The 22910-nt window shown below is 45.4% G+C and overlaps 1 protein-coding gene and 1 long non-coding RNA gene across 5 annotated transcripts in view; one reads left to right on the top strand and one right to left on the bottom strand.

The window, feature by feature from the left end:
* UNC5D (unc-5 netrin receptor D) overlaps positions 1-18682 on the top strand; it is a 120960-nt gene extending 102278 nt beyond the window's left edge. For 3 of the 4 annotated variants that reach the window (XM_065040881.1, XM_065040883.1, XM_065040880.1), the window contains 8 exons: positions 512-889; positions 1686-1770; positions 4630-4798; positions 6043-6270; positions 8673-8822; positions 9950-10114; positions 11608-11786; positions 12997-18682. In XM_065040881.1, the coding sequence (XP_064896953.1) occupies positions 512-889; positions 1686-1770; positions 4630-4798; positions 6043-6270; positions 8673-8822; positions 9950-10114; positions 11608-11786; positions 12997-13201 (1559 nt within the window). In that variant the 3' untranslated portion in view covers positions 13202-18682. The remainder of the gene's footprint in view (positions 1-511; positions 890-1685; positions 1771-4629; positions 4799-6042; positions 6271-8672; positions 8823-9949; positions 10115-11607; positions 11787-12996) is intronic. The other variant, XM_065040882.1, reaches the window with a different exon arrangement.
* LOC110365011 (uncharacterized) lies at positions 766-8673 on the bottom strand. Its single transcript, XR_002424191.2, has 3 exons — positions 8431-8673; positions 8213-8310; positions 766-904 (listed from the first exon to the last, which is right to left on the bottom strand). It is a non-coding gene; the product is annotated as an uncharacterized LOC110365011 (long non-coding RNA).
* Positions 18683-22910: the final 4228 nt, after the last annotated feature.

Raw genomic sequence — 22910 nt, 5'->3', positions numbered from 1 at the left:
CTCTTGTTTTGACCCTGGGGAACTGTTTGTTTGACTTAATGTTTAAAAAGCGTCAGTTCTAGACCTTTGAAAGATGAGTGTGCAAATTTCTCTTCTGCCAGGGTGCTGCCAGATCAGTTGCAGTTACTTTGTGTTCTTTGTCTGGGGGGTTTTAGACAAGAGCATTTGTAAACCAAACAGCTCACGGAAAAGTGGGAACACGTGTTTTCACCCAATGGGTTTTCCTTTTTGTACAAAAAGGAAAGTAGAAAGGCATGTGCACAAACCTGAATCCAAAACAAACAGGAAGTTCTTTCTTGGATTCATGCACTCTGGAGTTGCCTGAAGTGTGGAAAAACGAGTGACCACGTACCTGTTAGATCTATTGCATCATTCCCTCTATGCTTTAACATCACCTTAGTGACTGAGCTCGGGAAGAACAAGTGAGACAGGCAAGGGTGCAGGGCTCAGACAGAGGTGTCTGGTTGAAGCCACCACTGCGGTCACGAACTCCCATGTGCTCCGTCCCCAGGGAACTCGCTGCTGCTGAACCCGTCGCTGCAGCCGGAGCTGATGGGCAGCAGGACGTACAGCGGCCCCATCTGCCTGCAGGACCCCATGGACAAGGAGCTGATGACCGAGTCCTCCCTCTTCAAGCCCCTGCCCGACATCAAGGTCAAGGTCCAGAGCTCCTTCATGGTGTCCCTGGGGGTGACGGAGAGGGCCGAGTTCCATGGGAAGGCGCATGCTGGAACGTTTCCTCACGGCAACAATCGAGCTTTTGGTACGATACAGGCTAGAAACAAGGCTGCGTACATCCAGAACCTGTCTTCTATTTCAACAAGAAGCGAGCTGAGAACAGCGGCTCTTTTTGGACACCTGGGTGGACGTTTAGTGGTTCCAAACACAGGTGGGTAGATCCTTCCTATTAAAAGCATATAAAATAACTTAGATTAAACTTACTTTGCCTGATGTTCTGTGACTAAATTAAAAAAAAATATATATATAAAAGGAAAGCAAAAAAAAAGCAGAGGCTCCTTAATGCAAATTTTGGGAAGTAGAACATGTCGCCCACACAGGAGATGACTGATCAGAACAAAGCTTGGGATGAGGAGCAAAGAGGCATTGTGCCTATTTGAACTGTTATAAATTACTGCCTCTCTTGATGTCTTCAGCATGAAAGTCATGTTAATCAAAGCTGGTGTTACTTTATCCTGATCCAAGGGAAGGGCTCCCAGGAAAGAGGTCGATGTTAGATCAGCATCTTGTGTAATGGGGTCAGATTCAAAGCAGAATCTGCGCGCATCAACATCCGAGTGCGTGAGCGCTGCCGGGCCGCGGTGTTACTGCAGCACCCAACGGGCGCACGGCTCTGCAGAGTCGCTCCGTTCTCCACGAATGGTCCGCTAGCAATTTCTGGACTGCCTTCTGCTATTCATGTCAGATCAAATTTGCTACCCAACTGTAAATTCTAGTGCACTCACGTTACTACTTAGCTGAGGTTCTGCATTTGGCACATGCAAAGTACAGTCTTCCTGCACTGATAATGTAGTCTCTTTTCACCAGATAATGTCGTAGTCAGAACCGCTATTTCGGAGGAGCCGCTCTGGCCTTTCTAGGTCTCGTACATCAGAAGCCCGTTGTGTGTTGTTGTTCCCATGCTGTGTCTTTCCAAAAGGTTACGTTCTGCCTTTGCTCTTTTGTAGGAGTCAGTTTATTGATCCCACATGGAGCGATTCCTGAAGAGAGTTCATGGGAAATCTATCTGGCCGTCACTCAAAAGGAGTCCAGGTAAGAAGAACATCAAAGCCACACACATCCAGAATCTGTCTCACGTAACGGGTTTCTTGTCAACGCCGCCGCAAGGAGTCGCTCAGCGGCCCCTTCCCGGGGTGACCGCGCTGCTGTGACACTGGCTGCATCTGCAGCAACAACAGCAACAATGAGTGTTGTGCAGTGCTTCTGAAATCAACTGGAATGACTGAAATACTGTTAAGGGATGGGATGCCACAAGGAGATTGATGTGTACGTGCTGAACCCAGAGTCGATGGTTTGAGCAGTTTTGATTTGCAGACTTATGTCACGCTAGTCTACGAACAGCGCAGCTGCTTTCTTTAATTACTTCTTATAGACCCTTTGCGTCCAAACACTCTCATAATACGCAGACAACAGGTTAAAATTCACTGGGTTTTACATGGGTCCCACAAGCTGCAGTGCGCACCCCAAGCAAGATTTTTGCAAAAAAACCCTTCGCTCTTAACTAACTTTTTCAGCTTCTCCAATTTCTCTTTCATAATTTACATTCCAAACAGAGCAAAGTGAATAATCTGTAGTGTCTACTGTAGCTGATTAATGTAGGGATCATTTCATGAGACGCTGGTCTCAGGTGAAGAGGGTTCACTGGTGAGGCCCCATTTTGAGCGCGTGTGCAGGGCAGGTTCAGAGCGGTAATCAAGGGCAGGTGTGTGCAGGGCAGGTTCAGAGCGGTAATCAAGGGCAGGTTTGTGCAGGGCAGGTTCAGAGCGGTAATCAAGGGCAGGTTCGTGCAGGGCAGGTTCAGAGCGGTAATCAAGGGCAGGTTCGTGCAGGGCAGGTTCAGAAGCGGTAATCAAGGGCAGGTTTGTGCAGCTGCAGACGGTTCTTCACAGCAGTTATTTCGCTCTTCTCCTTCACCCTAAATATACATTCAGGTAAAAGCACTGAAAAATTGGTGGGTATATCTGAGGAGACGCAGAAAGGGGAAAATAACTGCATATACAGGAAATATTTGCTTACAGTAATGCAGAGCCAAATGATCGCTGGCATCTTCCTTTAAGAACTGAAATGGACTAAGAATATTTTTCAAGACTTGTAGTGTGAGATCTGTTTTTTTCTGCTCTGAACTCCTGGGTGAAAACTTCCATTATTCCAGCCCCATCTGCCGCCACGGGTTTTTGGTCATTTTCAATGCAAGATTAAGATATGTCCAAGGAAGGCAGAAAACCCAGCTGTTTTATCTGCAAGGGTTCTGCAGAAATGAATTCAAATAGGTTAATTAAAAACAAGCAGCAAACTTTGCCTACTGTTCTCCTTTTAGCGGGCAGAAGCAGAGGCAGCAAATCAAAAGAAGTCTGTCACGGGGGGACTTTTTCCTTCCTTTTTCTATGAAGTGAAATTCTGTTCAGCGGGACAAAAGCAAACGTTTATTTTTTCCATCAAACTCCTGTATTTTTCTTCACATTGGGGCAAGATTGGTGTGTCTGAATGAGCTGGGTGGAACACACCGCTTTTCCAGCAGCTGGAGGTTGCACTGATGTGTGGGGAACCTTCCGAGTTCCCAGGGCAGTTCAGGATTTGTCCCCGATGTGTTCATGTGCATGGAGGAGCACAGAGAGAACCAGCAAACGCGCTGCGGAGCCGGCCCAGCTCGTCCCCGGCCCAGCTCGTCCCCATCCCAGCTCGTCCCCATCCCAGCTCGTCCCCGTCTCGGCTCGTCCCCGGCCCAGCTCGTCCCCGGCCCAGCTCGTCCCCGCTGGCGCCCACGTGCTCACACCTGCTTTGCAGAGCTCTATGTTTAAGCAAATAAGTGCTGTCCCTGATGGCTGCTCTCAGTTACAAAGCTTGTTCTTTCTGCAGAACAGAAATGTGTTTTCAGACCAGGGAGATCACGCTCAATCTGGAAAAATTTATGAGACTGTGTTTTTAAACCTTAATTTGTTTTATCTTCGCTACTGTGAAAATATTGTTGATGACAGTCTTTGAAGGCAAAATTAGATGGTAATACTACCAGCTGGTGCATGAAGCAAGGCTTGCTTGCATAGAGTGATTTTACTGTTGTATTTGGTTTAAGCAAATTGAAATGTATTTTCAAGACCAGAATCCTAAACTGACCAGCCAACAAGTAGAGTGGTTTAATAGTTTTGTTTCATCGCCAGCTACTGCTTCTGCGTGAAAATCAGCATAGTAATTGGTTTGCTTATGCTTTTCTGTAACAGATGAGGTTACTTGGTGTCCAGGTTTTGATTGTGGGGTGACAATAAAACCCTGGCAGATGTGTTGTTAACCCCCTGTCCCAGCTTCCCACTCAGGACAGGAGATGGGGAGGAAGAGAAGGACAGAGAGGAGAGAGTTGGAAAAATTAAAAATGTTTACCAATGCTACTAATAAGAATAGAGAAAATAATACAAAATATACAAAACCAATCTGGAAAGTCCCAGCAACTGCAGAGCCGGCACCCGAAGTCCTGGACTGGACTCTGCAGCCAAGCGGAACTGGATTCAGTCTGTCGCTTGGCCTCATTTCACAGGGACGACTCGCAAGGTCCTCTCCTCCATAGGGAAAAGGGACGAGATCCTTGTGATCTCCCACTTTTCTATGAAGTATCATGTGAATGGGGTGTTACACTCAGTTGGTCAGGTTTTGGTCACCTGTTTCTTGTTGCCCCTCTTGCAAGATGTGCATCCAACTTTACCAGTGACCTCGCCTCCCATTGCTATGTCTACCAAAACATGGATCTGGCTTTCAGGAAAATGCAGCTAATATGAAGTTTTAGCTGACAGGCAAATTCACTAAAAGAAAAACTAGTTTTTACCACACCCAGGACTCTTAGATTTTAACTGAACTACTGTAAAATGTGCAGTTCCGTGACCTTCACCGGCTCTGTCCCCGCAGCCTGCAGCCGGACGGCCCCGCTGTGCTGCTGGGCCCCGCGGTGACGTGCGGCCCCGCGGAGCTGGGCGTGCGCAGCCCCTGCGCCCTCACCATCCCGCACTGCGCGCACCCCGACCCCCAGCACTGGAGCATCCACCTGAAGAGGAGGACGCAGCAAGGGAAATGGGAGGTACGGTGAGACGTTGTGCTAATGAGGGAACCCTGATAAATCTGGTTCATGTAGGCGGAGGTCAAAGTTTATGTAAGTGATAGAATCAGACACCTTGAAGAAACAATAACAATAGTAATCATGAGAAAAGATTTTGCATTTAGTTAAGAAGCAGCTGAACTGTTTTCAACTAGTTTACCAAGACGTGCAAAAAAGGGTGAACTTTCTGATACAGCCCATGTGACACGAGAAACTCTTTGTTATCCCAGATCATTGCATAATGGAGCCAGCAGCCAAAATGTTGTTTTGATGGATCGTAGGTCCCACAGACACTCCCGTCAGAACAGATCATTCTAGCCAGGCAAGAATTCATCAGGACATGAAGGAAGTTAAGGAACTGGTTAAAAATACACACTTCAAGTTTGGGGTTTTTTAATCTAAAAGGATCTTCCCGTTTTAAAAATCCCGTCTCTTTGTACATGTCATTTTAATGGACATTCAGTGATCACCCTGTGCTCGTAACCTCTGAAGGATTAGTGTACACTCAATGAAATATTGTGCTTTTTTAGTTGAACGTGTATTTTCTAATCCTGATTTACTGGGGAAATTAAGCTTTGGGCATTCACGACACGGGCATTTCATCATTTGTGCCTATCATTTCAAGTTCAGCTTAGTTTCCCTGTCGGTGTTGGTTACAGACACCCTGTGATTAATGAGTGTATCACCAGCCTGTAGGTGCTCACACACCTCACCCAGTGCTGCTGCAATGCAGAACTCAGCATGAAAGGGAAAGAGTGGGATAGGTAGTTCTTTGATGAAAATAAACGTGACTGTAATGGGTGTTCTGAAAGGAAGTCAAATGCCAACTATTGTTCAAGGTTTGCCCATTGACTTTAATCCTCAAGGTAATTTCTTAATGTGGCATTGAGGAAAAAATTAGCTAGAAAGTCAAGAGCACTTGAAAAATAAAAGAAGTTAAAATTGCTTCTGCATCATCGTCATTATTATATGCTGTACACATTGAACTCTGCACAATACACTTCCACAAACCCTATTGCCAAGACTGGGAGATGTACTCATGTAGGTGGTCTACCTTCTCCCGTTCCCCGAGGCCACCATGAGCACAGAGGGTGCAGAGTGGCGCTCGGGAACACTTTACATCCCAGTTGAATGAAAATAAACAAGTAATGTCATGACTCCTATTGTCAAGGCCTATTGGTTTCATTATTTTATTTCTTTTTTTAAACCTGAATTTCATTTTGCAGGAAGTGATGTCTGTGGAAGAGGAAACTACTTCTTGCTACTGCCTGTTGGATCCTTATGCCTGTCACATTCTCTTAAACAGCTTTGGAACTTATGCTCTTATTGGAGAACCCATCTCTGACTGTGCCGTTCGACAGCTGAAAGTCGCGGTTTTTGGCTGCCTGTCTTGCAATTCTCTGGATTACAATCTGAGAGTATATTGTATGGATAACACGCCTTGTGCATTTCAGGTAAATGCTTTCACTTTGTTAGTTTGGGTTTGGTTATTTTTCTATAGAATACTAACACGTACTGCTGGGGATGGTCCCTGGGCTACAGCAATAGTCTAGAACTCAAATGAATGACAATATTGTGTATTTTTATGCCACTGCTGCATGGCTTATTCTAAGACCCTTCCTTCCACACTGTTGTTTCACTTGTGGATTTACACTGCGAGAGCTTTAGAACAGCCAAACTGTCCCTCTTTTGCCAGGCAGAGGGAAGCTCACTGTGCCCACATATGGACTAACCCCAGATCCCGTGTTTAAAGGTCAGCAGGGTTAGGCTGGGCTCAGGGCACCAGCATTTGATGTAAAGTATCACGCTCATTACCCTTACACTGTTATTAGTCAGTAAAGGATTTCCTCTCCTTTTTATGATGTGAGCAAGAAGAAAGATACTACCTCACCACCTTTTTAAACAAAACTTAAATTATAGTAATGCATTTCCCCTTAAAAAAAACCACAAACACAAAACAATCCTCAGGTGTCAATTAAAATTAGCATGAATTTTCTACATGGCATTCCAAGACAAAGCAATGGAATTCTTGATAAACTCAGAAGCTTTAACAAAATGGTTTTCATGTGGGAACTGAAATGAAGACAGTTGTGACAGATGAATTTTTGCTTCCTTTTCCTATTGTACAGAACAGGAACATGAATCTTAATGAAGCACACACTAATGGCTATGTGCTTCTAATAAAAGCAAAGCCACTGGAAGGATTGTTAAAGACTTAGAACGGCTTTGTAATTATAGCCTCCAGTCCATGGGCCACCACTGTGGTCCTGGATGAGTCTGCCTGAAATTCCGAGGCCCACATTCCTCATTCGGTAACACGAACCCGTGCTGTCTGGCGCCTTTGGCAGCTCCGCGTGGGTTAAGCCTTGACTCTGTGGGTCCATGCCTCTGTGCATTTAGGGCTGTGCAGCAGGTTTATAAAGAATGTACAAAAACCTTCAGAACCTTTAAATACAGAGAAAAAATCTCCCACAAGATGGTACAACACAACCATCAAAGAGGCCCACGAGAGGGAAATGAGATTAATCTTATTCAGAGCAACCATTTATTTTTGTCCTGCTGCTCCACACAGCACGGGATAGCCTCTTTCAGGTTCATTCATGCTCAATTTTACCTTCAGTACATTGAATTAAAAAGCCCCGCAGAAGGCAGAGCAGCCTGATGTGACTGCACCATCCTGTCTCTCAAATTATTGTGACATTCAGCAAAAGAATGAAGGAGACTGGCTTATTTTTTTCTTCTTAATGTACATCAAAATAAATAAGATTCCAAAGTTACTTGTTGCTTTTCTGTAGAAAATTGTTAGCAGAATAATTACTAGTTTTCCGCACTCGCAGAAATGGGGACATGGTGTTTGTACATAATGAGACAACTGTGTATCTACATAATTGTACTGCCCTTAGAAGTACGCTGCATCGGCTTCACGCTAGTCTAAATATTAAGCAGTAAACATGGAAAAGACAGATGTTTTTCCTTGGATAAAGTACAGCGGCTGCGCTGACCAAGCTTTATTTGACACTGATAACCCTTTACAGTTCAGTCCTGTATGAGAGACAAAGGTCCCTGAGGTTTTGCTTTGTCCCTGTAGGAAAACTGAACCTACCTTTTCAAACAGGTGCCTTTACCCCTCGTGCAATTCCTAGTGCGTCTTGTCTCTCCAAAGATAAGAGAACCAAGTCCTTTATATTTGGTACTGAGTAAATGTCTCGCTGAGCTTTTTGTGTGTCAGGTGTTTGAGGGAAACCAGACACAACCTGTAGGAGGTTTTTTTACTCAAAAGCTTCATTAAAATACCAAGGTTAGTTGTGTTATCCCAGAACAGAGGAGGGACTAAAGTACCATGACATCAGAGTTTAACCAGTCTCCATTTTCCTCTCGGGGGGGCAATAGGTTTACCTGCAATGGGCTGACGGTTTGCTTCCCCGTTCGTGCTGCTGTTAGAGAGCGCTCTGGGTCAGGAACTGCTGGTAAACTTCTCCTTCGCAACAGTGAGCCTGTGGGATGCAATGAAATAGTAACAATCAATCATCAGGGACTTTTAGTAAAAGGAAAACTGGCTGGTTTGAAACCCCAGAATGTGAAGACAGCCACTGCTGTGTCGCAATACTGCTCACGTTTCCTTCTCCCAGTCGGAGTTCTGTGGCTGCTGATACCGAGGCGGCCAGTAAGAAAGTTCCACGTGCCGAATGCTCTGGTTCGGTGCGCAGAACAGAGCTGCCGGTGCCCGAGCATCCCTGTAACCCCGGTACCAGCGAACCGCCGGTGCCCCTGCCCTGCCCGGCACGGGAGCCCTCCCCGGCTGCAGCGCCGCCTGCGCTGAACGCTACACTTGCTCTTCCCTCCTCTGCCGCTGCAGGAAGTGGTGTCGGACGAACGGCTCCAGGGAGGACAGCTGCTGGAGGAGCCCAAACTGCTGCACTTCCGAGGGAACACCTTCAGCCTGCAGATCTCCGTCCTCGACATCCCCCCGTTCCTGTGGAGGATTAAGCCCTTCTCCGCGTGTCAGGTACCTGTCAGTTCAATGGGTTTACACGTGAACTCGGACAAGTCAATACTCACTGGTATGGGCATAGCCCGAGTTAAGACAATGGTCCCTTTTATTTTTGAAAGGTGTGGGTTTAATCTCTTGAATACGCAACAAAAATGCGTTGGCTTAATAATTTTGATGAATATGGATTTAATATGTAACAGAATGCTGTAAATTTTTCATTTTACAAAGATGCAAGCTTGAACTTTCCCTCATTTTGATTACCTCCAACGGAAGGCCTTTAATCGTGTTAAAATTTATCATTCATTAAGATGTTTTGATATCTTTGTCATTCCAATTTTGATATAACTATGAATATATGGCTGAAAATGACATTTAAATGTAAGCATTTAAATGTCTTGAGTTCAAATTCTAGCACGTATAGCCTAAGAACAGAGGAAGAGCAAATGGTTTTTTCTGTACTGCGTGAATTGAAGAGGCTGTTGAAGACAGGAAAGGAGAAATCCAAACAAAATAAGAAGTTCTAAGCATATTGATTACTGGAAATTATACATGATGTGCTGGCACACAGAGTGGGCTGCTCTTTTAAAATATATAACTTAATTAGACCATATAATCTCACTTTTCCCAGAAGCATATTGACAGTTATCTATCATTCAGTATTTTGGCAAAAAACCCATCATTTTAGAGGCACGACTGAAGAAATGCAAGTTATCTGAGCTGTAAGCTCTCAGGTGAGCTTCCATATATGAACTGATCCTAAGAGTTAAGTGGGTGCACGTCACCGCTCAGGCAGGGGGTGTTTTTAAATTCAGATGTACATAAATATGGGAAATATTGTCACGCTCTGTGCTGCATCAGCTTATGGAGGAAGGACAGTTCCTGAGGGGCCGTTCCTTTTTGGATTCTGTAGCACAAGGCGAGGGCAAGGAGACACAGATCAGGGTTCTGATCCCTGCCCAGGAGGAGTAAGTGAAGTGCACCTTTAAGTTGCATTTTAGCTGAGAGTCTCTCTTTGTGTCACTGAATGAAGTCTAAGCTTTTGGTAAACGTACCACGGTAGTATCTGTCACTGGAATCATCACGTGTTGGCTCTGGCAGCGTGACTGTGCAGGGCCGCCGGTGCAGAGGCTGTTTCCCCGCAGGAGGTGCCGTTCTCCCGCGTGTGGGGCAGCAGCCAGCAGCCGCTGCTCTGCGGCTTCTCCCTGGAGCGCTACAGCCCGGCCACCAGGCAGCTGTCCTGCAAGGTCTGCGTGCGGCAGCTGCAGGGCCACGAGCAGATCCTGCACATCCGCACGGCCGTCCTGGAGGTGAGCCCTTCTCGCGGTCTGGTCGAGTCGCTGCGTGGTGTGAGATGATCCCTCCTTATGCCCTGTTCATAACTGTGACAAGTATACGAAGCCTTACAGATTGCATTTCCAGCAGAAATCAAAGCACAGGGATTCTACAACACTAAAAGCAGTTTGAGCTGGTGGTAATAGCTTTCCTGCAGAAAGGTTCTGAATAGTTGGCAGAGCACCGAGGGTTGAAGATAGCACGGAACATCCTGCCGGGACTGAAGCTTTGCTCAGAGAAACCAACCACAGTTACACAAACTGGGGATGTGTCCTTCAGCAATGAAAACTTCAGCTGCTTTTTGTATAGAGCATCTTTGTTAATTAAGCCAGATGAGTACTTTTGGATTAAAGATACAAGCCTAATACTAAATGCACTATCCAGAGAATGCAGCGACTAAATAAGAAAACCACAAACCTCATTCTGTATGAAAACATCCTCAGAATACAGCAAAGCTTTTTTCCGGTTATTGTTAATTTATAAAAAGCTTCTGTCATTCCACATATAGCTCAAGACAATGCTGCTGCTGCCTTCCTTTTCTCCTGCCTCTTGTTTATAAAGGGACCTGTCTGTCCACAAGTCCCCAGAGCATGTTGCAAATCTCTCCTCAATGCACGTGCTGGCATGAGAGGCTTTCTCACGCCTTTCTATCTCAAAAACTGATATAAGAGTGAGGATGATTTGACTATAAAATAAATGTATCAATAATAACCCAATACTCGAATTGCGCTTTGCAGTTCCAGCAGTAACAGGTAGCAGTAGCTTATCTCACATGTGCAGGGGAAGAAAATCTACTATTGTTCTGCATATTTAATTTTAACAGTCAGACCATGCGATATAGCTCCAGCACCACTATTACTCCGCATGGATGACTTTTGGGATGTGTCATAAATGTTATATGAAAGGACTATAGCATCACTGTTATTTAATATTTATGCTGCATTGCACAGAAACGAATAATGCATGGAAATGTGACCCTATTACCCAAGACTGGTATAGTTTCATAGGAAACAAAATGGGCCAGATCTACAAAAGGGCCTGGATTCCAAAGAGATTTTTCATATGGAAGAACTGAGGTACTTATGGGATTTAGGTGTTTTTAAAAAAATCACAAAGGAGAGATTTATGTGTCCATCTTTTAGGCTTAAGTAATTAAAGATTTAGAAACCCATATGCTTTTATGATGTTCCATCTGCAAATCACTGCTCTGTTGGGCTTCGTCTGTAACACACGAAAAGAGGAGACTTGTAGAAGGAAAATGACACTATTTGAATGTTTTTATACCTCTTAGCTCTTTAATTTTCTGCTGTTAATTCTATGAAGTACAGCTGGACTCTCAGGCTCAGGTTTGACCCTTTGTTCCCCACCCAAAACAGCCCGTGGGTGTCACTGCACTAGGGAGAGCACCCCACGGCGGACAGGACCGGAGATCCCCCAGCTAACCGCTTTGCTTCTCTGTTCTGTGCAGAGTGAAAGAGAAACCATCCCGTTCTTTGCACACGACGACAGCAACTTCCCCGCGCTGATGGGTCCCAAAGCATTCAAAATCCCCTACTCCATCAGACAGCGAATCTGCGCAACGTTCGACACACCCAACACCAAAGGCAAGGACTGGCAGATGCTGGCACAAAAGAACAGCATTAACAGGTAATGGAAGGCAAGTTTGAAAGGTGAACATTTACATATGCAGTGGGAATAATTTGCTAGTGTTACGGGGTTTTTTGTTTGTTTGCTGGTCTTAAAGATGTGTGCACAGTAATTACACACTTACCCCTAAGGATAAATTGTATTTCATCCATTCTCTTGTATAGGAGTGGCTGCTGCAAACAGGAGGTGCTTCCCCTCCGACCTGTGCCCTGTCCTACCCAGCTCTGCTCGCAAGGCCATGTTCTTGGTCCGTTCTGCTGGACGCTCACCACGGCGGCTCCGCGTCGAGCACAAGGCTGGAGGATTTGGGCGCAGCACTTCAAAGGAGGCTGCATGCTGGCTCCTATCTATATATTTTATATTCCAAAATTAATTATTATAGCAGATTTTTTTATTATGGAAACGGCATATTTAAAGACGAAAGTCATGCTCTACTGTTAGGAGTAATAGTATTATGATTATTAAAACTGAAGGATGCTGTAAAAACTAATTTACTACTTATTTTGCTTTTTCCTCTTGGCTAAATTAAATTGGTAGAGGCAGTTGACTCACAGAAATATTTTCTCATTGTCACAAATGCCATAAATACTTTCCCAAGAGGGCAGAGGAATACTTAAATCAAGCAAAACAACTTTTCATTGACTTGGAGTCTCAATAAACCACATCCGAAACAACGAAGAAAAAGTAATTTATAGTCTTGCAGTAAGAGAGTCAGAAAATTCTGCTTTAGGTATCAGCGTTTACCACCTATCGTCAGGCACTTCAGTCTCCCCCGGTTTCCGCTCCAGCAGAGGAAGCTGCAGGTTTCTGTGTCTCAGCAATGGGGAGACAGGGCAGCAAAAGTAAGAGCACACTCGTGATTGCCCTTGACTTCTGGTTCCGTGCTGGAGACACCTGCTAGGGGCTTTGCAATATCTGGTTTTATAAAGTCAAATTCATAGATAGAAAAAGGAAGTTGCTGAGCAGTTTAAACACCACAAAATGTAGTTGTAAAACCAGATGGTTGAGCACAAGCACTTGACCTCACAGATTTCCACCTATCTGCTGTGCCATTAGAGTACCTCCCCCCTCTATTTCAAAATCCAGGCTGCTGCCACGCGGGCGCTTGTGCGGCAGCCGAGCCCTGACCTGCCAGACACTGGGCGCAACCGAGGGCACCTTCCCAGGAGCGCCGGTATACCCTGTTCCTCATCCTTGTCTCCCCTTTCAGGAATCTCTCCTACTTCGCCGCGCAGAGCAGCCCGTCCGCCGTCATCCTGGACCTGTGGGAAGCCCGACACCAGCACGACGGCGACCTCGACTCGCTTGCCTGTGCCCTGGAGGAGATAGGAAGGACACACTCCAAACTCTCAGACGCAACAGAAACTGAGCCTGAGGAGCCTGACTTCAACAGCAGCAGACAAAACGGACTTTAGTCACTTCTTTCCACTCAAGAACTGACGGCCAGCTCTGACTCTTACACGAGAGAATCTCTTGGCAGGGAGGAACTGGGAGTTTCTGTGCGCTCTGTATGGAAATGGACGTTTCCACAATGCAGCGGGAGGAGCAGAAGCGCCCTATTAAAAATCAGCTCAGTCGTAAGGAAAACACAAGCTTCTCCCTGTCCTCTCTCATTGAAAATACATGTTTTAATGTCAAAAACAAAACGACGTATCTGTTATTCCTGGGGCAGGAAGGAGAGAGATACAGAGCCATAAAAGGTAAATATTACGACATAGTGTATTTAGGAAACAATAATGTTAATATAATGCCTAGTGAAAATCAGCAAATCAGATATTGGATATTTAGAGCCACTAGAGGTTAATCCTAGTTGAAAGGTTTGTCTTCTTGGGCCTTGAGCCCCTTTGTCCTTCATTTCTAACATCCCACACCTACAGAGTGGCCTTAAATATCACTGTGTGGTCACTTCATACCTGCTACAGGAAAGCTGACAACCTGGCCTCCTCCTCGTCACATCTTGGAGGAACCACAAGATCTCAACTATTTAATTGATATCATGTGTATTCCAAACAATTTCTTAAAAAAGGAAAACCCATGTAATCACTGTACATTTGCTGCAGAGCAAAAAAGTAAAGGTAAAGCCAATCCACACAGCTGAATTTTGCTTTAGTTCCAGGTTGAAACAATAAACCCCACATGGTACTGCCAAAATTGGCTTGATTTCATTGTACAATTTGGAAATTTCCCAGGATATAAAGCTGGCTGTGTTATACTCGGTTTAGTTGCAAACATGTTGCATTCACCACCAAAACCAAATCAAGCTAGAGAATTCTCCTAATTTTTTATCTATTTCATACAAAAATAATTTCTTACTTCGACTGAACCAAAAAGCCAGACAGCTGTCACTGTGAGCCCCAGGGGAACTGGGACTGAGCCGCATTCAGCCATTATTTTACTCATATTCTTTAAACTCAGCCAAGGTGCTCATTACTTCTCACCCCAGGCTATCGGCGAAGCCTCCAGGAGCCTTCTGGAAATGCAAGAAATTAAACCCAAGCATTCTGAGCTTTGTCCACCACCGGGTTTGGCCCAGAACAGCATGACAGGCCATAGCGTAGCACTTAAGCGTGCAAATCTATAATAACCTCCAACTGTACCTTTACCCAGGATTCCAGTTCTGAAGAGTACGATGAGCCTCCTGATGTAAGGCTTTCTTTGTTCTCGCTGATCTCAACATACACATTTCCTTGCCCTCCCAGCTCAGCGGGCTGGAACAGTCCCAGACTTAGACTTCCCCAAGCATCCTCTGCACTTTAGTATTTCATGCAGTCTGACATGAGAGCTCCTGTTTGCAACAGGAAACCGTAATGGCTGCAAGCATATTTAAAACTGAGACAAAAATACCAGCTTCTTTGGCAGCAAGCTGTCACTGTTTTCAGCAGCACATGGTTCTCGCTGTGTTTGAATTATATTCCTAGTGACTTCCAGTCCTCCTCCTCAGAAACCTGTTCGGCATTGGATGAAATGTCATGAATTTTAAAAAAATAGGGAATGGCATCCAGAGAAAAGCAGCGAGTTCAGCGAGCGGCGTTGTCTGGGCAACCAGCCACAGTGCTCTCCAGCAGTTCATCTGCCCGCAGCTTCTCCCCAAGTGCAGTTGAACTCTCTAACCAGCCCAGCTCAGCTCCCCCCGCAGAGCTCAGCGCCACCCTGCCGTGCTGTGACACGGCCACGGCGTCCCAGGAGCCGCACCTATCCTCCCCCTTGCTTTCCATAGGCACACAAGCTGTGTGCACGTGTGTCCGAAGAGCCGCCGTGCGGAGCTCGGCACTGACGTGGTCTCTCAGGACATGCCCGTGTTTGCTCTCGGAGCCGGGCAGCCTGGAGAAGCCTCCGTGTCCAGCACCCGCCGACCGCCCGGGAGCAAGAGACACAAACCAGCAGCTCTGGAGACCTTGGCCAGAGCACATCCCAAAGAGCCCGGAGTGACGCGCTCCGGGCTGGGCACCAAACCCGCGCGGTCCAGTGTCTGAAGCAGCCAAGACAAGACCAGATGTGCCGGGTTTGCTGCCAGGCGTGCAGGGCAGAGCTGCTGCCTTGTCCAGCTCCACACAAGCCGCTGGAAGCTGGCTTTGCAATCCAGTGTTCTCTCAGAACAATAACTCAGAATTTGTATGCAAATGCTATATAAATAGATACATTGAACATCATTAGCAATCTTAACATTCCAAAGGCACATTTTTAACATCTATGTTAAAAGGTGTCTTTGGAAACCTCTAGACATATATGTATGATTCGATACACAATACAGATGTAAAGGAGCATCTGAAGCAGGATTAGAGGCCAAAAATTAATTTATTCCTCTCCTCTATTTCATAAATTATGACTTTTGGAAAATAATTTTAAAAATCTCATCACAAACTAGAACATAAAAGAAAGAGAAAGGTAATGTCATACACTTAGGATTCCATCCAGCTGCCGAGTCTGAGCCGGTGAAACAGCCATTCTGATTTCACATCACCAGAGAATCTGCTCCGGTGTATTTTCATCATCCTAAGCACTTTGCCCAGATATTTCTGTGTTACAAATCATTTAAGACTAATAGTTGCATTTTTAAAATGACTTACAATTTTGTCACCAAAACGGTGCCCTTGGCAGCTCCGTAAAGCCATTCGCAGCCTTTACCGCGCTGCTTTTGCAGTCCTGCTCGTTCCGGTCCAGCCCTTCAAGCCACAAGGAAAGGAACCTGCTCTGCAGATTGCAATTCAAACTTCATTTACCGGCGCAAGTCCCACGAACCCGAGATGGGATTGAGCTTTTTGCAACAGGTTAAAAGATCTTGACGCAATTCTCTGAACATGCAGGGCACTATTTCTGCTGTCATTTCTCCCCGGGGGCTGCGCGCGGCTCGCTCGCACGTTCAGGGAGCAGCTTTCCAGCGCAGGCCACTCAAACACATCTTGTCGTAGGACCACACGGTATCAGCATCGTACTCAACATCCGCTCTTTTCTCTTTCACTTGGAAGACAGTGCTACATGGCAGTTTCAACCATTCAGTAACTGATCAATTCCACTACAAAAAGTACAGCTTATGTATACAGCCCAGCCAGAACACGTCAGGAACTCTTTGTAATATTCGATATTTGAATATTTTTTTCAGTCTATCTCTGCCTATAAAACATAGATTTAAGCATAGATTTAAACATAGATTTTTGACACGCTGAAGGGTGGTTTCTAGGGGCTGGTCATGTGTGGTACAAGCTCTGGCGAAGCCACTCCCTTGACACTGTTCCTGCTTCAGAAGAGGTCGGCGGGTTTCGGCAGCAGCTCGTGAAGTGGCACCTATATCCTTTCTTGGATACAGGACTGTCTAGTTAAAATTACTTAAAACATAAAGCATTCCTGAGCAAATATGATAACTTAAAATACTAGGTATATACCACACAATACCTATAGCCACAAATAAACCTCAGTATGCTGGTAGAAGATCATGAATCACTTTCTGGTACCACACCGTCTAGCTGCTCTTTTCTCTCATTGCCAATACTAGCGTAAATGGTAGCAAAAATCCATGGACAAATATAAATCAATCACTCTAAGACTAAGGAATCACTTAGAGAATCACTTGATAGTAACAGCATCCGCAATGCAGAAAACAGAACTGATGTTCTGCTCATTGCCACAGCAAAGAAAAGTCTGTCAGCCTCCATGTTCACTGTTCTGTCCGAAACGAAACTCAATGTCTAGGAACTTGCCACTCTACTTTTTGTATTAGAGGTGAATAGTACAGATTCTGCTAGTGTTTCTTGTCTGGGGCTCGGGTGGGTAGGGGGGTGTATTGTAACTTTCAAGCTATTGCAAAAGCTGCTTTTAACTAAGCTGTTCAATTGTTTTGAATAACTGGTTTGTGCTTTACAAGGGAACCCGGCAGATTCCGGGGTGGCCTCTGCCTCGCTGTCACAGGTACTAGAGCTGAAGTCACTTGTGAGAACTTAGCTAAGGGACGGGGAGATTAGACCCATCCCAGCGTGTGATGTGTGTGCTGTAACCTGCCCAGATTAGACACTCACCGTAGAGCCGTGGTGTTGTCTGCCCTGGTGTGATAACCGTGGTTGGAATTTGAGACGATGTCAAACCCCCGTGTTACCTGCTCTCTGTATATAAATTCATTGTCTAATCCCAGAAGGAAATGTGTAGCACAAAATGAAGTTAAGGGTGCTCTGCGCCAAGCCTGCTCCAAGTAGGAGAGGGAAGACATGGATCTAACTGCAAGCGTATTTGCTACAGAAAAGAATGTTTCCTAACAAATCCTCACTTCGAGCTGACCGAAGCTTTGGTTTGGCAGTTTACAAAATGTAAGACCCGGTGTTTCCCATACTGAAATTTGGAATATAAACCTTACCGTGCTATCTTTTCAAGCAATTCCTCAGTTTTCCCTATTCGTGCACTGAAGTCGGAGGGGGAGGCAGGAATGTTTTTACATGAAGCTGTAGACTTTTGCATCCTAAACCCCAGATACCATTACCGAACCTCACAAAGTTCCCTGACGCATCAGTAAGCGGTGCACACACACACACGTATACCATATATATATATGCCCCACTGGGGATGTGGCACACACATCCGGTGTATATTTGGGACCAGCACGCTGACGCCACATAATGTGTGAGCTGGGCGATCAGCTGCCTCCTCGCGCCTCTCCCAACCCGCCGCGCGCCGCGACTGCTGCTCCATGTGCGCCTTTGGGTAGCTCAGACGCAGTGAAACGTGACGCTGGTCACTCCAGTGAGACCTACGCTGAAAACCAGCCATTGCATTTGCAACTTGCAAAACCTCTGACCAGCCCTTTGCTGAAAAGGGGAGGGGGAGCGTCAACCTAATCAAACACAAAAAACAAATGATAAATGTTCCTCTAGAGAGACCTGTTTTCTATTCCGCTCCTTTATTTTCACAATTAATAGGTTCTAAAACTGTTGGTTCTCGCTCGTCTGACTGAGCACCCTTCCCTCCACCTGCTTCTCCCCACGGTTTCAGTGTGTTGGGAACTGAAGAAGAGCAGAGGTTTGAATCCTCTCTTTAGTATGAAGCTGAAGGAGTAGGAAGAGTCAGAAGAACATCAAATAAACAGCACGGCCTTGGCTTCATACCACACTTTCTGTGCCTTGTTCTATCAATGTAAATTCTGAATGTTGTACAGTAAAATACTTGGGAAAGACTCCTTGGAAAAGGCTGCACTGGCTTCTTTTTCAGCACGTGTACATATATAAATATATACATATATATATTTGGTAATGCCAAACAGCTGTGTTATATTGTACCGAAATGTAATAATGGACAGTTTGGATGTTTTATGTAGAGTTTGCAAAAACTGTATGGCTATAGCCTTTTGAAGATAAATGTACAGAAGTAAATTACTGCATATCAGTTATTTATGAATAAAAAGTCTTTTACTGACATCTTCGATTACTGTATGAGTGGCACATTAATTTCTGTGATAAAACAGGACATTCTGGTTTTATGGTGAGCCCCACATGGGAGTTGATGTTGGCAAACTGCACTGGACGCCTTTGTCCAGAACCCCTGCCGCATCCACAGCAACAGCACATTATTATTCTGCTTTTTGCAAAACGGAAGATGTAAAGCCTCTGTGTACGTCCATACACTGACAATTTCCTCTAAAATGCAGACACAGCTCCACTGCTATGTCCAACAAATGCTTGTACCTTGAGTCCTGCATCACTGAAACATGGCTACAAGTTCTGTTCCGTTTACCGTGTAAATGGAATCTCTTGATTTGTAATACCCTTTACTGAGATACAAACTCAGTGTCTTCATTAGTCCTCCCTGTGCAGATGAGCTCATAATCTTAGATCCCACTTAAGAGAATGAAATATCCTGGTTTGAGTAATTTTAATTCCCCGTCTCAGGAGCAGCGCCCCACGGCCCTGAAACCCTCACCGCTGCCATCCCAGCCAGACCGCACCTCTGCATACGAAAGGAGAGACAAAACCTCCAGCTTTGAGCTGGACGTGGATGGATTTGACTTGCGCTCCAGTTACCACCGTGTCACATTAGCACATACGGTTAAACACGAACTACAAACATGTCACCTTGACACAGTAAAAATCTGGATACGGCACTCACCCTGAGATGCTATTAAATGTATTAATAATACATGTGTGGCAGGGGATGCCAGGACAAGCTCTTATAAATCAAGACATCCTTCAAACATTTTATTACGTGCATTTAGGTTGTTATCATCCAAGATATCATACACCATATAATGTGACAGTCACCCTTTATAATAAATAGGACTATCATGTTAACTGCCTTTGACATTTGTTGTGAAATTATTCATGATTAATTATGTTTGCAGAGAAATAACGCACGTTAGCGTAGGAAGTTCGCTGCGCTGTGATTTAATGAACACTTGGCACGCTGCAATAGCGGCTTCGAGCACATTTGATCCAAACCATGGAGCTCCCAAGCTCACATGAGGAAGACCAAGAAGAAGGAGGAATTTATACAGCCACTGTCCACACAAGGCTTTACGTGTTCTGAAACTACTGAACGGATGAGACTGACAAATAATACCCACCTAAAGATAAATATAGAATAAGTAGTAGGAGGGATGGCTTTGGTTGGGAGATAGCGAAAAAATAAGGAGAGAAATGGATTCTCTCCCTGCATGTGTTTAGTTTTGGTTTTGTTTTAAGGCCATTTGGTTGCTTCCTCGAATCCTCGCACCCTTCTGCTGCGACAGGAGGCAACGCTGCACAGAACCGCTCCTGGTTACAAACACCACCGACTCATTTAAACCCAACTCAGTAAATCCCAACCCGTCCTCTGCTGAGGAGGTTTGTGCTACTTCGCATTCTATTCCAACATCGCACTTTATGTGGCATCAAAACTATCTGCTCTGAAGTAACTTGATTTGGGTTTTTTTGCCAGCATGGGAGAACTTCTCACGAGTGTTGGAAAATCAGACACGCTTTATGAAAGACACGGCCCCCACTATCACATCCGCAAGTCCTGCTCTGACATCAAAAGCTGTGCTGAAAATATCCAGCATGTTGGTTGGCGTTTGATCAAGATACTCTGTCCTCTCCAAGGAAAAAGTACAACGTGGGAAGCACGAACTCTGCTACAAGGAGCTGCTTGACTGCTATCCTTGATTTCAAAACACGCGATTGATAATCTACAGAAAACAGCGACTGCTCTACGTCTTCAAAGGCGCGTGTTCCGCGTGCGGATCTGAGCGCGGGGACCGCGGGCCGAGCCGACGGCACATCCCGCCTTTGAACCGCCGCTCTGCTGCTTGCTTTACAGCAAAACTGCTCCAGGATGTCTCTACCGAACACAATACGTCCCTGGCGGAACAGTAACGCACTGCCAGCCTAGAGAAGCAGAATGACCCTCCTTAATGCAGTCAAAGCTACTGGAGAAGAGAGCACCAGCCTCCAGGCTCGGCGGGGCCGGGGAGGGCGGCTGCAGCGCTGCGCTGCGTGTGCGGCGGTCACCCCACCTGCGCTGCACGCTGCTCTCTCTGAACTGAATACAGACGCCAAACGCAGCCGAGTCCTTCCCGAGAGACACACACAACCGACAAATATCAATTATCAGCACTCCAGTGAGTAATGGGACTGCTGGGACACACACTTTTTAAAGGTGCTAATTAGAAGCTGAGGTCTCTTGAGAAATGTCATACCATTTGTGGGTGATGAACACTCTTGAAAGTACATTTCTTTATCCCCATTTCATGTATATACGGCTATATCTTCCCTCTCATTACCTGGAAACATTTGGGTTTGCTTCTCAGAAGCTTGCCTGCAATTATTTGCTATTCATTATCACAACCTTCAGCTTATCACAGACATCTACTAAAGTGTCGGATTCAGGGAGCTGGGACTAAGTAGGAAACAGGCAACAGAGGGTCTGATTTATGAAAACACCAATACTATTAAAATTCAGGGGAAGAAAAAGTACATTAAGCTGAGGCTTGATTTACAGACTTTCAAGGAAGCAACAGTTGTTCTTTAACGGATGTGTTATGATCAATCTAATTTATGGGGCTGTAATAGAGTGGTGAAACCTCTGTACTGAGCTTTTATGGGCAAAAAGAATTTAACGGTTTTGCTGCATACAAATGCAATTAAAATTTGAATTAGGAAAAGGTGCTGTGATTTTTTCCTTCACTTTGTCCTTCACTAATTACTTTTTCTTTTTAATATTCTCTGCCATCTAATACACTTGGAGAAAGATCTTTGCAAATAGCAGCCTCATTAAAACCCTGAAGTACAGTTTAGAGATTACAGATGTACAGAAAAAAATGGATCTTGGTCTTTGAAAAGTGCATTTTTCCCCCAACGCTCCTTGAAGAATAAGTTACGTGTTGAACAGACTGTCATTTTCCTGAACAGGTGAAGGAACCATTCTAAAATATCCTAGACAAGCATGCACCATTGTGATCCCTGCTTATTTGAATCCCACAGCCACGGTGCTATTGTGCATGCACAAAGGCAATGAGGCAGGCAAAGGTTATTACTAGGGACACTAGTGGAATGATGATGGGCTGCCAACGCTGAAGACTAACCTCGGGCTATCTGAAATTGAAATTTGGGGTTAAATTAATAACGCAACATGAGACCAGACGGTAACGCTGTCTGTCCCCTGCAGGCTGAAAATGTCTTTTGACATTAATAAAAAAGAGGGCGGGGGTGTTACCTGCGAGGACATGCAGGGGAGCAACGCACTCGCTGTGCCGATGGCACGGGACGGGGAAACAAAGGGAACGAGCTGCCCGGCCACCAGTCCTGCCACCGCGGCAACGGGAGCCCAGCATTCCCTCCATCCTTCCAGGAATGGCAGGACTAACAAGGGAAATTGCTTCGTTTTCCTCATTATTACTCGTAATGGCACCAGAAATGTTCGGAGGTATTTTACAGAGCAGTTTAAAGCCCAGCCCTGCTCCCAGAGCTGAGGAGTTTACTGTCTAATTTACACATGCAGCTCTAGGTCAGAGGCACAAACAGCATCTACAAAGATGGGTGAGGAAACACCACGACCAGAGCAGTAATACCACATGGGTCATGTGCTGCGCGTTTGGCTGAACTGGGGATACCCAGACACTCATGACAGACCTCTCCGCTTTGAAAGAGATGAGGAAGCTAAGGGGAGGAGAGAGGAGGAATACATCAATAAACGAGATGGAAAAATCAAATAATACTGCATTATTAAGCTGGCAGCAACTCTAAACTGGCCAACACACGCAAAATCCCTGGGTTTCCCTAGAGTCCTTTGACCCGCGTGGGAGCTGGAGTGATCCCGTACACAGACACCCGCATGGACTGGGTCATACTGGCAGGAACCCGGGCTCTGGGTACCTGGAGGTAACTCATCAACCGGAGTCTTTACGAAGGCGAACGCTGGGGCTCATTCCCATGAGAACAGGTCAGCAGCACACGCAGCCTGTTCCTCTGCAGCACACGGCGTGTCACGCTCCTTATTCCATTAGACTTTCATGGTGTCCACAGGTTCTTTAGGATTAATGAGGCAAAAGTCCTCAATCAAGAAGCAATTTAAGAGTACATTGCTAATTCCACAGAGTTCTGCAAATGAACTAATTCAACACTAGTTGACCTTTTTATTTTGGGGGATGATTTGTGTCTGTATTTCCCTGAGCGG

The sequence above is a fragment of the Columba livia genome, chromosome 25 (assembly GCF_036013475.1).
Source record: "Columba livia isolate bColLiv1 breed racing homer chromosome 25, bColLiv1.pat.W.v2, whole genome shotgun sequence".
In the NCBI taxonomy this organism is placed as follows: domain Eukaryota; kingdom Metazoa; phylum Chordata; class Aves; order Columbiformes; family Columbidae; genus Columba; species Columba livia.
The sequence above is the reverse complement of the archived record's forward strand: the minus strand, read 5'-3'. Positions and strand labels throughout refer to the sequence as shown.